Below are 17,598 nucleotides of genomic sequence, written 5' to 3'. Positions count from 1 at the left end.
GCTGTTAACCTACCCTTAATTTAATATTTAATTTTTATTTTATTATTTATTTCTTAATAAAAAACATTAATTAAAAAAACACCTAGAAATTAAAATAGCAGACATCTTGTCCCACCCCATCTGAAGAACACGAATAAAAACCCCACCCACCCCTAGCTTAACCCATTGATAACTGAGCAACAGATTTCCAATTGGCACTCCACCTTGTAAGACTTAGTTTTGTTCTAATTATATAATAATAGTATAAGAAAATGTTTGGGAATAATAGAGAAAAAACTAGCATTGAGAATCACCAATCATAATCATCAAGAAAAAGAGATACAAAAGTAATACAGTTTGTCAGCATTGGCCATCGACTTGTTGGGATTGGAAGCGGCCATGGCTGTGGGCTATGAGCTATGGCTAATTCCGTGGTTTTAGACCCAAATCCCTGATGCAGTTGCAGCTTGCACTTTCCACTTTCCAAATTCTAGCCTGTTTTACTTTTTATTAATACTATGCAAAATTTGCTCAACATTACATTTTTTGGAAAAAATTTGGTGGCTAGCACGCGTTTGAAGTTATTTAGTAAGTTGGACTGTTTTTTGAAAATCAAGTTTGTGAAACTCAAGTTACAACCCAAAATCGAGTTTCTCAAACTCGATTTATGATTGGACTTGATTTAAAAAAGAAAAAAGAAAAAAAGTGGAACTCGAGTTTACTAAACTCGAGTTCCATTTAAAAAAAAAAACAACAGAACTCGTGTTTCCTACACTTGAGTTCCATTTGGGTTTTTCTTTTTTAAAAGCATGGAACTTGAGTTTACTAAACTCAAGTTCCACATTTTTTTTTTAATCAAGGTTACGCATAAATCGAGTTTGAGAAACTTGATTTTGGGTTGGAACTCAAGTTTCACAAACTCGATTTTCAGAAAATAGTCAAACTTACTAAATAACTTCAAACACATGCTCTCTATCTAATATTTTTTTGAAAAAATGCTGTTGAGCAAATTTTTCCCTTTTTCCGCCCTTAACCTAGATTTCTCTCTCTGTCTCTTTTATTCTCCATTTAGTCTCAGTTATCAATGGGTGGGTGGGGTTTCTATTCTTGTTCTTTAGATGGGGAGTGACGAGTTTTTAATTTTTGGTTTTTTTTTTATTAATGTTTCTTAAATTAAGAAATAAATAATAAAATAAAAATTAAGTATTAAATTAAGGGTAGGTTAATGGCAAGAATGGATGGAATGTTAATGGAAAACTAAATTGAGGAGGATTGAAACTTAAGAGGACTGAAATGACGGAATACAAATTTAGAGGACTGAAAAAAGTGGTAAAATTTAAAGGATGAATTTTACATTTTGGCCCTTTATTTAAGAGATGTATGGTTTTAAATTTTTTCTTATAAATTTAATCATATTTTACTTACAAATAAACACATAAAAATGATTTTTTTTAAAAATATTTTGATTCCAACCAAAAAAGGTTGACAAAATCATATAAAAATCCCGTAAGTTTGAGTTTAAATAGTAGGGTTGACCTCAAATTGAGAGGGTACTATCAATGTGAGTCCAATTCCCAATGTCAGCCATTGTTTTAGCCCAAAAGCAAAGAAAAAAAAACACGAAAAAAGTCATCCATTGGCCATTAAATCATTCGCGCCCAAAACCACAAAATTTTCCCGCCATTTACACCCATTGAAGTCCATTTCCCATTTCGCCCTAACGATTTCACAAAGAAAGAAAGAAAGAGAGTGAGAAAAGGAAAAGAAAGTGCCTCTCAGTCTCAGATTCGAAGAGAGAAACACACTCACACTCACAAAACCAGAGTAGACAATGGCGGACGAGCAATCCGCAGCTTCCGCTCGACGCCGGGCCCGAGGCCCAGAGGCGACGGCGCGCCACGAGGCTCTAGAGCGTCTGAAAGCCCTTCGTCAGGGCGGATCCCGCCGATCAGAGTCCGGCGCCGGCGTAGGGTTCCAGATCAAGCTGGAGGACCGGATTTACGACACCGTCGAAGAGGACGAGTACGATGCACTCGTGGCCAAGCGGCGAGAGGAGGCTAGGGATTTTATTGTCGACGACGACGGCCTCGGCTACGGCGACGAGGGCGAGGAAGAGGACTGGTCCAAGTCCAGCCTCCCTTTATCGTCCGGTGAGTCGGATGGCGAACCGGAGAGGCCGAAGCGGAAGAAGGCAGAGAAGAAGGAGCCACAGCCGAAGAAGCCCTCCGCTTCTTCCGCTTCTTTATCGGCCGCCGCAGCTATGATGGGGAAACAGAGGCTCTCGTCGATGTTCACATCGTCAGTGTTCAAAAAGGGCAAGGACGAGAAGGCGAAAGGGTTTTCAGGTTGTGATAGTATTGTTGACGATGTGATTGCAGAGTTTGCACCGGATGAGAACGATAGAGAGAGGCGTAGAAGGTCGCAACCGCAACCGCAACCGCAATTGCAATTGCATTCGGGTTCGGTGCCGGTTTCCAAGAGTTTTGCTCCGGTTAGTGGTGTTAAGAGCGAAAATTTATACGTTGGAGGAGCTGATTTTGTAGATAGGAGTGAATTGGCAAGTGGGGTTGTTGCCAATGGTGATTCGGTGTTGAATTTGGAGCGAAATCGTGAGGAGGATGAGAAGGTGGGTTTGATTGAGGAATCTGAAGGTGGGGGAGGATTGAAATGTGAGGGCCTAATTGTGGAATTGGATAAATTTTCAAGTAAAGAAGGTTTAACTGAGGAGAAGATGGAGAATGGTGTTGAAATGAATGCGGAAACGGTGGCGAAGAAGGAAGAGAATAAGGGTTATGCTTTGAATGCAAAGATTAAAAAAGAAGAGAACAATCCGGCCTTGAGCGCGACTGCAGGATGGCAGGCAGTGAGGAGTGGAGGAAATGGGAGCATTGATGGTGATGTTGCAAAGGAGGTCAGTAATGGTTCAAGCTGTGAAGAGAAGACGGATTTCGATCTGGACTCAGATGGTTCAATGCCTTTCTACATTCTTGATGCGCATGAGGAGTTTTATGGTGCTAATATGGGCGTCGTATATCTGTTTGGGAAGGTAACACAATGGTGATATTGGTATTTTGTCATATAATATTGAAAGCATTCTATGTGAATTATATCATTGTGCATTGCATGAAATTATGGTGATAGAAGATTGTGACTTTTTTGATGTTGATCAAAGTGAGCAAAACAAAGGCAATGACTTGGGGTTTTTTTTTTTTTTTTTTTATATATATTTTATTTTGGGTGTATTTATTGTTACTTAGCTTTGTTAAAAGTCTTTGCTTGATTACTATCCCTCAGGATTGATGAGTTCTTTTCTGAGGCAAGTGATGCATATTTAAATACTTCAGTTTGCTGATTTTTTTGGTCCCATGGCTTTTTGTAGAATTTGAAAATTGTGTAAGTTCAGTATTGCACAATTCAAAATTGGAGTGATGTTTGCACTTTTTTATGGAATATTTCTCTTTTTTATTCCCTAGTTTGTGACTCAGCATGTTCCATCCATTTGGTGTTTGCTCTATCATGCTATTGTTGCAGATTGGGATGTCTTCTGTAAGCTTGAATTTTGGCATATGTTATTTCATTAAGCTCTAAGGTCAATGGAGACTGCTGTTCATTTGTTGAAGAACATGAAGGAATGTAATCATACATTTTCATTTGGTTCCTAGTTTTGTATTTATTTGGTAATAAAGCTTGAAAAGTTGATACTTTAGCCTGTCATGTGTGTCATTTGAGATTTCTAGTGCTTGTTGGTTTACTTTGCCTTTTTCTCATTCAAGCATCTTTCATCATGGACTTTATATATATAGATGAGCTTTCTTGCTTCAATGTATGACTCTTATAAATATAGATGAAGCAATGAACTAGACTGTAAATACCTTTTGCTGCCATTTAGGTCAAAGCAGGAAGTACATACCATAGTTGCTGTGTTGTTGTTAAGAACATGCAAAGATGTGTCTATGCAATTCCAAATGGCTCTTTGTTTCACAGTGAAGAGATGATAAAGCTTGAGAAAGATTTGGCAGAATCTCGGGTTTCTCCCACAGTTTTCCATACAAGGCTGCAAGTAAGATATATTTTTGTAAATAATATAGAATTGTATATATATTTGTTTTCCTCTTTGGTCCTTTATGATTTCTTTTTATTTTCCTTGTTTGCTACCATTGATGTCGTTATTTATTCAAGTTTTTTTTTCTTCATATTTGTAGCATTTGGCTTCAGGATTAAAGAGTGAAATTGCAAAGAAGTTGTTAGATATCAATGTCTCAACTTTTAGCATGGCACCGGTTAAGGTCTGCAAATTGAGTCATTCTGACGTGCATTGTCAAATTTATATACAACAATTGTCTTACAAAAAAAAAATTTCTTTCCTTTTCTTCATTCTGCTTTGTCGCTTGTTTTGTGTCATGTGTACATGTTACAGAGGAAATATGCATTTGAGCGATCTGACATACCTATGGGGGAGAATTATGTACTTAAGATCAATTATCCATTCAAGGTATATTACTCAAAACCTTTGAATCAAATCAGCAATATGGTTTAGAACATTGACATGCATGTTGGTTTTTTCATATGTCAATGGTATATGTCTTGTTTTCTTTCTTTCTTTAGATAAATTTTTAATTTATTTTGTGATTCTTTCTAATTAGTCATGAGTTTGGGAGATTATTGCTGTATTTTACAAAGTAACACTTATCTTTTATTCTTCCAGGACCCGCCACTTCCAGTGGATTTAAAAGGGGAATCTTTCTCTACTCTGCTAGGAACTCATTGCAGGTATAATATAAGTATGCTGAACTGGTTCCTCATTCCTAGTGTCTCATGTATGCTTCTCAGATGGATTTTGATGTAGGCAGCAAACTTTTTTTTTTTTTTTTTTCCCAAATCAGCAATTTGATTCCTCATGTCTGTCCGTTTGGCTTTAGCTTGTAAGGTCAGTTTTTAGCTTTTAGTTTTTATGTACAGCTTTTTAAAACCTCACTTTTTCGAAGTACAAATATACTTTAGCATACTTTTAGCAAAAAGTCTTAATTAAAAAGCTAGAGAAGCTGACGCAGGACAACCAGAACGAAAACTAAACAATAGAAAAATAAAGGGATATGACCTAGGAGTCAGCACCTAGGCCTTGCTTGGAGTCAACACCAAGCAGGAAAACCACTAGGAGTCAGCACCTAGGGTAGACCTGGAGTCAGCACCAGGCCAAAGAAAGACTAAACGGCCATTGTTTTCATTCATCAAAATATCAACTATCTCCTCAAGGAGTACAATAGGTTGTTTATATAGGATTGCTAAACCCTAGTTCTAATTGGCTAGGAAACCCTAATTGCCTTATTACAAAAATAACCTTGCTAATTGGCTAGGAAACCCTAATTGCCTTATTACAAAAATAACCTTACTTTTAAATTAAAATACTAAAAGTCCAATAAACTAATAGACCTAAAACATAAAAATACAATGGACTTGCAAACATAAATAATACTAAATAATAATCTTCTTGTGTCTCCCGCATCAGAAGCTGTTCCCAAACAGACCCTGGTGTCTCATGTATGCTTCTTAGATGATTTTGATGCTTATTATTTTAGTGCATGATGGTTATGTTAGAAGCATTTTACTTTTGATGGATGTCAAGATCCATTGATCTTCAGTGATTGGTTATATGAGATAGACCGATTCTTTGAGCAAGTAGGTTTATCGGATGATAAGAAGGTTAGGTTTGCTATAATGAAACTCATAGGTTGAGCTAACTATTACTGGTATTGCATTGAGAGCTTTAAATTTAGAAAAAATAAGCCTACCATAACTGATTGGGTAGAAATGAATGAAAAAGTTAGAGAGAAATATGTTTTTAATCCCATAAAGAGAAATACATGTCCCGATTCTATTAGGGCGATTTTTCAAATCAATGAAGCAGTCAAAGTCAGGGGAACATGCCTTTTATTGGCTATGTCACTCAATTTGAAAAAGACAGTTTCTAGTCTTAAGCCCACTTTGGTATCAATGGAAGCCATACTGAAAGTCATCCAAGACTTGACTGAAAATATCAAGTCAGTGGCTCCTTCCTTCTAAAGTATGACCTTCAGCAATGAAACCACAACCTCACATATGGGAGACAATACAATAGTGTTGGTAATGAAATTCCGGTGATAAAGGAACATTAAGAACCACCAAAACTTATTGCTGAAAAAGAAATATAAATGCCAACAAATTAGACTTAAGAAAACCTAGACCAAGTGTGGCAGACCTAATACAGCCTGTTGAAGAATCACTACTTGATGAGGAGAAAATAAAACAAGAAAGCCAATAATTATAGGGTGCACAGGTTGTGAATAATGAGTTTGGTGCATTTGCTTCTCATCTTTCCTCCGTGGCGTGTGAAGTGCAAAGGCCTGATACTAACAGTGCGTTTGGTTGGAGTTTTTTAAGCGAGGATGGAAAATGGAGGAGGGAAAAGAGGAGAGAAAATGCTATTTCCTCTTGTTTGGTAAGTGGAGAAAATAGGGTGAATGGAAAATGGGGGTAGGGGAGATTTCTCTCCTAACCCACAAATGTTCTCTCCAAAATGGAGAGAAAACTTGAGGAAGGTAAAATGTCAAGATTACCTGCATTCTTTAAAAATAATATGGGTATAATAGTAATTAACTTGCCATGCTTCCACTTTTTTATTGTCTCTACTAAACACACATGGTAGAAAACACAAATATTTTCTATCCTCTTTCTCCCAACCAAGCATATTGTAATAGAGGATCAAGATAAGGTTCTGACATTTGCAATACTAACGCCACACATTGACTTCATTATTCTGGATGAATTTAATGAGTTGGCGGAGTAGAAGGTTTCTTTCTTTTTAGTGCTGTCATAAGTGTTTCAAGAGTTGGTGAAGGTGTCAAGTGCAAAGTTTTTATCCTTAAGCATTTCAAAACTCAAGGTCGAGTTTTCTCTAACAAGGGGAGAATGACACAGAGCACTACCAAAATTATTTTAGAGTTTGTTATATTGAGATACCATATTTTATTTTAGAAATTTGAAGCAAATTTCTCTTTAAATTTTGAATTTGGCTTTTACTTTGACTGAGAATTTCTTCAGATGTAATTGTGCTTTAATGTAATCCCTGAAGCCTATTTAAAATTTAATAGGCTTCAAAAATGGTTTGAGATAGTACATTTAATAAAAAATTTGATTAGAGATGTTCCTCTATAGCTTGGTGGTGATTCCATGCAACCTTAGGTGGTGAAACCTTGGGTTCTCTGTTTCTTTCTGTTGTTTCTTGTTGTTGCAAACCTATTCTATGACAGATTTTCTTTCTTTTGTTTATAGTTCACAAGTTAACTTGAAGTTCACTACTAATGTTGAATTATCTTAATTATCATCAAAATTCATTATTTTTGGTAAAATTTTTATATAATTATATTTTTATTATAGTTGTGGTCTACTTAAGAATTAATGCACCCATGAAATAGTGAACTGACTATATCCCCATATGCAGTGCTTTGGAGCTTTTTCTTATTAAAAGGAAGATTAAGGGGCCTTCCTGGTTATCAGTTTCAAAATTTTCCAGTTGTCCAACTCCTCAACGGGTGAGATTTCTAAGTTGCGGTACTTAATGTTTAAGTTGTTTAGTTAATGCTTATTAAGTCTGTCTGCCTGTCTCTATGTCTCTCTCATGCATATGTGTGTGTGTGTGCTCTCATTTTCAGCTGTAACAGCTTGGTTATATTTACACAGGTGAGCTGGTGCAAATTTGAGGTGACTGTTGACTCTCCAAAAGACATACAGGTGTCATCTTCATCAAAGGAGATTCCTCCAGTGGTTGTTACAGCAATAAATTTGAAAACTATAATCAATGAAAAGCAGAACATAAATGAAATTGTCTCTGCATCTGTTGTTTGCTGTCACAAGGCCAAGGTTTGTTCTAGAGCCTTTGTTTGTAAGCAGTACTATTGTTGATGTTAGTTGATGTGCTAAATTGAGTCAGAATTTGGGCTCACAGAGATGATGAAATATTAATTACTTTTTGCACTTGTATTTCTGGTAATATGGTCTTACACATGGCCAAGAACCTCATGGCTCAATTGGCATATATTGAAGTCCTCTCACCCCCAACTGTCGATATGTCAACAAAAAAAAAGTCTTACACATTATAAACAAATAATAATCACTTATGTGTCATGGAGTAGTCAGTATTTTATGTTTAGTTGAGTGGTGCAATTTTTGTACGAAAAAGTTGACACGTTGATGCTTGAGTTTACTTATCCACAAAAAAAGAAAAAGGATAAAAGTATTGGTGGTTTTTTGGTTAAGGCCATTGAGTAATATTTATGAAGAGTTACACTTAGAGCTTGAAAAATAAATTTCACTATCAGAAAGACCAAAATTTTGGAGGAAATTTCTTTATAATTGGATGTTCATAAAGTTCCATTGACATGTTCCTCTTCTATTGTCAGCAAAATTTTGACTGAAGTTGAGGTTCAGGTTTCAATTATTCTTATACTCAAACTGCTAATAGTATTGTGAAGTTACTGAGTATGTTGATTCTAATATTCTTAAATAAGCTGTTGCAATGTGAGAATATAATCCACTACTTGTGCTGTTGGACCACACAGATTGACACTCCAATGTTGGCCTCAGAATGGAAGAGACCTGGTATGCTTAGCCATTTTACTGTTGTCCGCAAGCTTGATGGGGACATATTTCCAATGGGATTTGCTAAAGAGGCTACTGATAGAAACTCAAAGGCTGGATCAAATGTTATAAGCTCTGAAAGCAGGTAGGTTTTACCTACATGATGTGTTTTCAATTAATTTCTCTGTGTCCTCTTAAAAGGTATGGTTTTTTGCTACTAAAATTAAATTTTAGTTCCTGTAGTTATGGTATTTTCATTTTTCTGTTGTGCAGTGAAAGGGCTTTGTTAAATAGGCTGATGATTGAATTATACAAGTTGGATAGTGATGTTCTGGTTGGACATAATATATCGGGGTTTGACCTGGATGTACTTCTCCACAGATCTCAGGTAGGAACTTTTTTTCAATGTTTTTTTTTTTCCTTAAATGAAAAGAATTTAATCATATCCATAATACATGTCTTATATTAGTGTTCAAATAAGTATAGGAGAAATGATGACCATGTCATTTTTGTAGTTTATAACTAGGACTATGATATTTACCGTCCTATTGCATCTTCAAGAATGCCCAGTGAAACCAACCACTGGCCAGATGCAGTTTCATTGAAATATTAAGTTTCTTATATCATAATTTTTTGATTGGTAATTCACACATTCACCCAAAGGGGTTTGAACCCACAACCTTACCCTCCATCCCATAACATTATCGAGGAAGTGTCATTTGAGCTAGAGCTCACTGGTTTGCATGTATCATAATTTTACCATCATGTAAAGATGCCCTTACGAGTTTCTTTAGAATGAAAATTCTGCTGCTATGTCCATATGATACATATAATGAGCTGCCATTTTCAAAAAAGCTCATATTTGAATTACAGACTTGCAGAGTACCTAGCAGTATGTGGTCCAGAATAGGTCGCCTCAAGCGTTCTGTGATGCCTAGGCTTGTAAAAAGAAGCAACATGTTTGGGTCTGGGGCAAGTCCAGGGATCATGTCTTGCATTGCTGGTCGTCTATTATGTGATACATATTTGAATTCCCGTGACCTATTAAAAGAGGTATGATGCTTGTCTTGGAAATCATAACATGTGGTAATGCTGGTTATTATTTCATGCATGCAACCTTGATTCTTCCAGGTCAGTTATTCTTTGACACAACTTGCAAAGACTCAGCTGAACAAAGATCGGAAGGAGATCACTCCACATGATATTCCTAGAATGCTTCAAACTTCAGAATCTCTCATGGAACTCGTAGGTTCTAAATTTTTACTTTAAATACTTGTTCTTTTTGTCATGTTTGATTAAAGACCAATATTGATTGCTTTTTTTTTTTCCTTGGAATAAAGATCAGGGTTGTTAGTAACAGGCAACTCAGGTCCGTAGTTTGACCTTCTTGCATGGTGCTTGGTCACCTTGTTTTGCAAATGAGAGAGGTTTTGTGGTTATGTGATTCACTAAATAACTATTATCTGATAAGCTTGATTGCAGTTCCTGTTCCTGTATCTTTTTGTTAACCACTATAGGACTTTGACAGATCATAATGTTTGTTAGTGATGTTAGAGCCTTGTCTCTTGGTGGGTGTGCAATCCACTTGTTCAATTGAGGATCTAGCCTAGCTAAGTGAGATGAGTTCTTAGAATCCAGATAATGGTTCTACAGTAGCTTTGTCTAACTGGAAAATTTTGATCCCTTTCTGCTGGTTCTCATAGTATTAGGTCTCTCTATTTTAACTTTTAATTATTTTATTTAAATACATACAGATTGAATATGGTGAGACAGATGCTTGGCTGTCTATGGAACTCATGTTTCACTTGAGTGTTCTGCCCCTCACACGTCAGCTGACTAGTATCAGTGGTAACCTCTGGGGAAAAAATCTTCAGGTGAGTCCTCACAATGTGTTTCCTTACACAATCTGACCAATGACATTTTCTGACAATACATTTTCTTTACACCTCAATTGTACTTTTTTCAGGGTGCTAGAGCACAGAGAGTAGAATATCTTTTATTGCATGCATTTCATGCAAAGAAATATATTGTCCCGGACAAGATGTCATATCCTATGAAGGAGACAAAATTAACAAAACGAAGAATTAACCATGGTGTTGAGGAGGGAAATTTTGATGAATTGGAAGTGGATGATGCAAATATTGATAATGATGTCCCCCATAGTGATCATGGAAAAGGCAAAAAAGGTCCAGCCTATGCAGGTGGCTTGGTCTTGGAGCCAAAGAAGGGTTTATATGACAAGTATATATTACTTCTGGATTTCAATAGTCTTTACCCTTCTATCATTCAGGTTTGCATCCATTCCCCCACTTTATGCCTTCCACTTGTCTACTATAATATGTTCTCTCTCTCTCTCTCTCTCTCTCTCTAAGTGATGAAAATTGTTTCTGATCTGTGTTATTTTGTTATCTTTCACTTATTTAATAGGAATACAATATCTGCTTCACAACAGTTGAGAGATCTTTGGATGGATTAGTTCCCCGCTTACCATCTAGTAAAACGACAGGAGTGCTACCTGAGGTACAATCACATCAGACACAATGAATCATCAGTCTGTTTATTATTTTCTCAGCATAGTTGAACTTTGTGATATGATGATTCACTCACTAGATGTGGTTTCGTGCTATCATGATTTGGATGTCAATATGATTTTAAACTGAATTTCCCAATTTCTGCATATGATGGTACTTACAAGCACATCTAGTGACTAGTTTCTCTCTTGATTTGTTCTTTCACATTTCTTCGTGTACTTTCTAAGATTTAGACCACTTACATCAATGGGTGTATAATAGAAAAATGGGTAAAATTTGCATAGTTTTGCCTAAAAATGACCCACATTAGTTAGTGTATAATTGTGTAAATTTACATTTATACTATTTATTTTGCATTTAGTTGTTTATTCTTTCTTTACGTATCTTGAGGACGAAGGAAGTGAGTGGATGGTGGTTGTTATGTGTGAAGAAAAAGAAACAATTTTAAAAATCAAGAAAAATTGATATTTTAATGAAATGTAATGTAAAATAGATAATCTGATATAAGGTGTTTTGAAAAGTGAGTATGTAAAATAGAAAAAGTAAGTTCTTATGCTAATATATACAAATTTTTTTGCACGAGCTAGTGCAAATGCTCTTAATGGGACTAGAATAATTGTTATTCGGCTTATTTTGAGAGGCTCAATATGCATTGGTGGAACAATATAATGTGATTAGCATGTGACCTGCCTGATTTAAGGAGTGAAGGAACCTGTTTTACCATCATTTGAGGTTTGTATTATATTAGAATGAATTTGGAGTATCTAGAATATTAGAATGGATTTTTGAACTTCTGATGCTGTGAACAGGAGGGTAAGTAAAGAGTATTTGGGACCCTTTTTTAGAACTTATGTCCTGCTGTACCAAATGCAGTCATTGATATTGTGGAAAACAAATCCTTTTGAATATTGTTGATAGATATGATATTTTCTGGATTTCTAGTGTGGATTTATCCTTTTTTAAAGATACATTCTTAAATAATTATCATGATGCTTGTTTATAAGAATTTGCGTGTGTAAACAGTTGAATAAAGCAAGGGGACTTTATTCTGGTTCATTAACAGTTACACTGTAACCAAGCTCTCTGTTTGTAGTGGCATTGGACTTTGATATAGTATGGAGTGGAAGTGTACTGTACTTTGCTTCCTTTTATCATCTAAAATAGTAGGTGCAGATTGTTTATCTCATTTGCATTTTTGTAGTTGCTGAAATATCTGGTAGGAAGGAGGAAAAGGGTGAAGCAATTGATGAGGACTGAATCTGGTCTCAAAGTCCAGCAACTAGACATTCTGCAACAAGCATTAAAGCTCACTGCAAACAGGTTTGTATTTTTATGTTGCACCTTTCATGTTCTAATTCTCCCATTAATAACTTCAAGACTTGACTCTCTTATTCATTCTTTTTCACTTTATTTGGTCAACTATGTTCGGCAGTATGTATGGGTGCCTGGGGTTTTCCAATTCACGATTTTATGCGAAGCCACTGGCAGAGCTTATAACACTACAAGTAAGAGAGATACTTGTAGCAAATACATAAATTGCAACTTCTCTCAATTAAACAGAGATTTTATCTTCTATATTTAGCGCTTCTATTAAGTATTGAGCAATTCAAATAATTGTTGTGCAGGGAAGGGAGATTCTGCAGAGTACAGTTGATCTTGTTCAGAATAATTTGAACTTGGAGGTCATTTCTTGTATTGAAATTTAGAAGTTGACTGTTGTCGTCTAATGTTCAGATCTGCATTTTATCAATTAAATGTTAAACATAGCTCTTAAAAGATGTTTTGCTTTGTATCTGTCAGGTAATATATGGTGATACAGATTCCATTATGATTTACAGTGGGCTTGATGATATTCCAAAAGCGAAAGCAATTGCAGAGAAAGTCATCCAAGAGGTGAAAATTTATTTTTGAACCTGGAACCAGTAGGATATTAGCTTAGTATCTTATGGTTAAAAGCTTATACTTGTGGCCCACTTGATATATTCTTGATGATACTAGATTCAATATAATTACCCTTTTGCTATCCTGTGCTATAAACATGTTGGAGCAGGATAGGAGACCTACAATTTAAATATTTCTTTGGGAAATGTTCGCTCTCCAAATGACTTGGATAGAGAATTAGAAACTGAATATAAGAGAATTATTTTCATTTTTTTTTTCCTGTCTGTTTTTTTCTTGTGTTCTATTAAGGTGTGTTTTCTGTCTCTTTTTCTCTAGGTTAACAAGAAGTATAGGTGTTTAGAAATTGATCTTGATGGTTTGTACAAGAGAATGCTGCTTCTCAAGAAAAAGAAATATGCAGCTGTCAAAGTGCAGCAGCTTAAGGATGGGTCTCCATACGAGGTTATAAAACAATGCCCTTTGGGTTTTAGTTGTTCCGTTTAGGAAAACGTGGCAATGGGTTTATATTGTCGGTGCAGGTTATTGAACGCAAGGGTCTTGATATGGTTCGTCGTGACTGGAGCTTACTATCAAAGGAGTTGGGGGATTTTTGCCTAAGTCAAATTTTGTCGGGAGGGTAAAATTAAATTATGATTATTATTTTTTAAATTGTTCTGAGCTAGCAATCCAAGATAATATCTGGTTTACTTATCTGTTTTGTTACATGTTTTGGCTCTTACGCTCCCAGGTCGTGTGAGGATGTTGTTGAATCAATACATAACTCTCTAATGAAGGTATAGTCATTTTTATTCTCCCATTGCAATGACTATTTTTTTCTGGTGAACTTCTTGGGAGAGGTGGAATGTAGAGTCAATGATTGCACTTCTATGATACTTGAGCCCAAGCCTAGATTATGTCATTTGACTACCAGAACCCAAATCTTAAGACTGCCACAAATTGTTGACGAACCAATTTAAATTCTTTAATTGGACAGGCTTATCCCAGTAAGCTTGTGACATGTCAATCATTGATTGTATTTGGAATAGAAGAACTTTGATATGGCATTTTATTTTCGAACTTATCTCTTCCCTTAGGAATTGTAACTGTCCATCCTTTGACATTTTGGCTGATGTGGGTTTGATTGTAGCTGAGGTGCTCGAAGTTTTTAAGGGATCTTACACAAGTGAAGTTATCATTAACTCAAACTTCTTTGGAAGATGGAAATACCCTCTAATTTCACGTTGAGATGATCATTGGGTTGAACTGACTAGTGTCTTCATGCTTTAAAACCATTGTCTTTCTTAAATTGATCATATAGTCTATGTTAAACAGGTACAAGAAGATATGAGAAATGGACAAGTGTCACTTGAGAAATACATCATCACAAAGACATTGACTAAACCCCCTGAAGCCTACCCAGATGCCAAAAACCAACCACATGTTCAAGTGAGTTCAGTCCCACATTCCACAATTAATTGAAATTTTCTTATCCTATTTATTTAATGCATTCCATCTATCTAGGTGGCACAACGGTTGAAGCAAAGTGGTTACACTGCAGGCTGCAGTGTTGGTGATACAGTCCCTTATATAATATGCTGTGAGCAGGTTTGAGATGCATTGATTTGTGATTTTTGTTGTTGAATGAGCAGTAGCTGACCTCTGAGAAAATACTGCTCTTGCGTTTTAGATGTCATTTTTCTATAATTTCTCCTTCTGTGTGGACAGGGGACTAGTTCAGGTAGTTCAACAGGGATTGCTCAGCGTGCTAGACATCCTGATGAACTGAAAAGAGAAGATGGGAAATGGATGATTGACATTGATTACTACTTATCACAGCAGGTTTTGTTTTCTTTGGCAGATTCCCATGTCAAACAATTATGGTCATTTTTCACTTCCATTCTAAGGTTTGATTGAAGGCTTGGTTTCCCCTTGCAGATTCATCCTGTGGTATCACGGCTTTGTGCTTCAATTCAAGGTACAAGCCCAGAACGCTTGGCTGACTGCTTAGGGCTGGACTCATCTAAGGTAAACCATTCAGCTTGACATCTGGTGGCCAGATATGTTTTATTTTCTCTTCATTGTATTCCTGACATGTGAACTATGCTTTCTTCTAGTTTCAAAACAAATCAAGTGAAGCTGTCAACAATGATCCTTCCAGCTCACTCTTATTCGCCATAGATGATGAGGAGAGGTGTGTCATGTGTCATTATTCTCAATTTGTTGAACTACTTATTTTAATGCTTATATTTTGTTCAAGATCGTGCTTGTTACCATGTCCATCACATAAAGTTGGGAATTATTCTTGAATATTGCAGATGTAATACATCATTAGAGAACATGCATTAGTTTTACCCCATTCTGGTTCATCCTTATTTCTTCTCCTCCTAATTTTGAATATTTCCATTTTCATTATTTAAAGTTGTCTGCTGTCTCCCCGACCTTTCATGATGTTTACTAATTTCTAGGTCACGAATCAAAACCGAGCTGAACTTCTGAAAATGAAACTATTGAATGTATGCTTATGGTGAATTTAATTTAATTGACTTGCAGATATCAGGGTTGTGAGCCTTTGATCTTGTCATGTCCCAGTTGCTCTGGTACTTTTGACTGTCCAGCTGTCTTCAGTTCCATTTGTATGTCAATCAGTGATAAGCCAGCAAAGCCACAAGTAGAGGACCCCCCCTGCAATTTTTGGCAAAGGTTGCACTGTCCCAAATGCCCAGAAGAAGGCACAGTGGGTAGAATATCTCCTGCACTGATTGCCAACCAGGTATTTACGTTAACTGTAGAATCTTGACCTAAAAATTAATGAGAACCTCATATCTTGTGCACGTGCTTTGAAACTCAAGATTGCTTTATTTTAGTTTAACCTTGGAGTGATGTTTATCTGTACACATCAGATTGTATAAATTTATTTTTGTCCAATATTTACACTGCCTGAGAGCCCATGTGGAATATTTACTGAAAATATGCTTAACTGCCAGGTCAAAAGGCAAGCAGAGGGGTTTGTGTCAAAGTACTACAAGGGCGTAATGACAGTAAGCTACTGCTTGCAGATGACTACGGAAAACATTGGACTATGTAGTAGTGATAGTTTTTGTTATTGCTAATGAGCTCTTATTATAGGTTAATTTTTTTCTTTTTTAGTGTGATGATGAAACTTGCAAATACACCACACGCAGTCTCAACCTCCAGCTGGTTGGTGATTCTGAGAAAGGAACAGTTTGTCCAAACTATCCTCGCTGTAATGGACGTCTCATTAGAAAGGTATCTATCCATCACAAACTTAGTGAACAATGTTAAGGGCATATTTTGTTATGGCCACGACAATGTAAAACATTGCATGCCTGAAGTTGCTCTGGGCAATAACAAAAAATGCTCTAGCAATAATCTCCTCTTTTTTTTTTTTTTTTCCTATCTAATGATTAGACAACACCATTACTAATTTCTACTGTATTTTTGGGTGTAAAATATACCTTCACTAGTACACTGAAGCAGATTTGTACAAGCAGCTGGCATATTTCTGCCATTTGTTAGATACCGTACGCTGCATAGAAAAGGTTATTTCCTTTTGCACTCCATTTTTATAATTTCACTATTATTAATTTATGCGTCAAGTAATTTTTTTGCTGTTTGGCCTTGCAGATGGAGGGTAGCACTAGACTACCGCTTGAGAGAGAGTTGGCCAAAATTCGGCCGATGGTCCAGTTGGCTGCATCAACTGTTCAAGGGATACGGGATCGTTGTGCCTATGGGTGGGTACAGCTGCAGGATTTTATCATCACAGTCTGAATTTCTAAATGATGCAGATTTTGGCGTGTTAATGTTAGTTTAGATTAGTCTTCTTTTACCTTCTGCTTTGTATATATTGGATATACATTTATACAATATAGGGCCTGGAAAATCAAAGAGAGCTTGTAAAACTCAACAAGTTTGGTGAATTAAAAATCATTTGTATACTGTTGATATTAATAAGCACATGGCACATAGTTTTAATCGTAGTGACACTTTTTATTAAATATCGTTGATAGTAAAGGAAGTTCTGAGCTGCAATATAATCTTATGACTATTAGCTCAAGCCATAAACCTGAACTAGGCGCAGAGCTGCTCGATTTTTGGATAAATTTTATGATTTGTTATTTTTAGTTAAGTGAAAAATAAAAATAGTAGATGAGATGAGACTTGTAAATGTTAGTTCCAACCTCCAAACTATTCTTAAAATGATGTGATTATTTTTTAATAAATTATAGTTGATACAATATATTAGATATTCTATATTAAGTTATTTATATTGGTTATTTGAAACTGTTTTTAAAATTTGTTTGTTTGTTTTTTTAAAGAAACTTAAGGCATTTACATTCAATTATCTATCATGCATTTCATTGTAGCACCAAATGTATAAAAAGATCCCCACACCCGGTAACGCACATTGTTAATACTTATGCATTTTGCTACAGTAACATCTAAAAATAATTATCCACGGTAGCAACATCTATATCTTAAATAAATACTAGTATTATTTATTCTACCCTCAATTATTTTAATCTCATAAAACATTCTCTCTTTAGACTTTTCATGTTCCCTCCACTATAGC

At 35.8% G+C, this 17,598-nt stretch overlaps 1 protein-coding gene across 1 annotated transcript; it reads left to right on the top strand.

The window, feature by feature from the left end:
• The first annotated feature begins 1,565 nt into the window (after positions 1–1,565).
• Positions 1,566–17,005, top strand: LOC112026634 (DNA polymerase alpha catalytic subunit). The gene is made up of 31 exons (XM_024059323.2): positions 1,566–3,025; positions 3,869–4,039; positions 4,182–4,265; positions 4,397–4,471; positions 4,685–4,749; positions 7,457–7,547; positions 7,696–7,875; positions 8,574–8,737; positions 8,866–8,980; positions 9,466–9,645; positions 9,724–9,837; positions 10,347–10,466; positions 10,559–10,882; positions 11,020–11,112; positions 12,325–12,443; positions 12,556–12,628; positions 12,749–12,805; positions 12,924–13,016; positions 13,341–13,466; positions 13,544–13,641; positions 13,753–13,798; positions 14,337–14,450; positions 14,526–14,609; positions 14,730–14,843; positions 14,940–15,029; positions 15,119–15,195; positions 15,555–15,774; positions 15,989–16,042; positions 16,152–16,271; positions 16,490–16,564; positions 16,650–17,005. Exons 1-31 carry the CDS (start codon positions 1,811–1,813, stop codon positions 16,794–16,796), a joined length of 4,698 nt encoding a protein of 1,565 aa, XP_023915091.1. The 5' UTR covers positions 1,566–1,810; the 3' UTR covers positions 16,797–17,005.
• Positions 17,006–17,598: the final 593 nt, after the last annotated feature.

This window comes from Quercus suber, unplaced genomic scaffold (genome assembly GCF_002906115.3).
Source record: "Quercus suber isolate HL8 unplaced genomic scaffold, Cork oak 2.0 scaffold_549, whole genome shotgun sequence".
NCBI classification, from domain to species: Eukaryota; Viridiplantae; Streptophyta; class Magnoliopsida; order Fagales; family Fagaceae; genus Quercus; species Quercus suber.
Note: the sequence above shows the minus strand (reverse complement) of the source record. Positions and strands in the feature narration are given on the sequence as shown.

Bases quoted from the DNA above. Each gene is read 5' to 3' on its own strand.
- LOC112026634 (XM_024059323.2), top strand. From the start codon at position 1,811: ATGGCGGACGAGCAATCCGCAGCTTCCGCTCGACGCCGGGCCCGAGGC. The intron at 16,272-16,489 runs GTATCTATCCAT...TACCTTCACTAG, and splicing joins ATGGACGTCTCATTAGAAAG to TACACTGAAGCAGATTTGTA. The intron at 16,565-16,649 runs GTTATTTCCTTT...TTGGCCTTGCAG, and splicing joins CCGTACGCTGCATAGAAAAG to ATGGAGGGTAGCACTAGACT.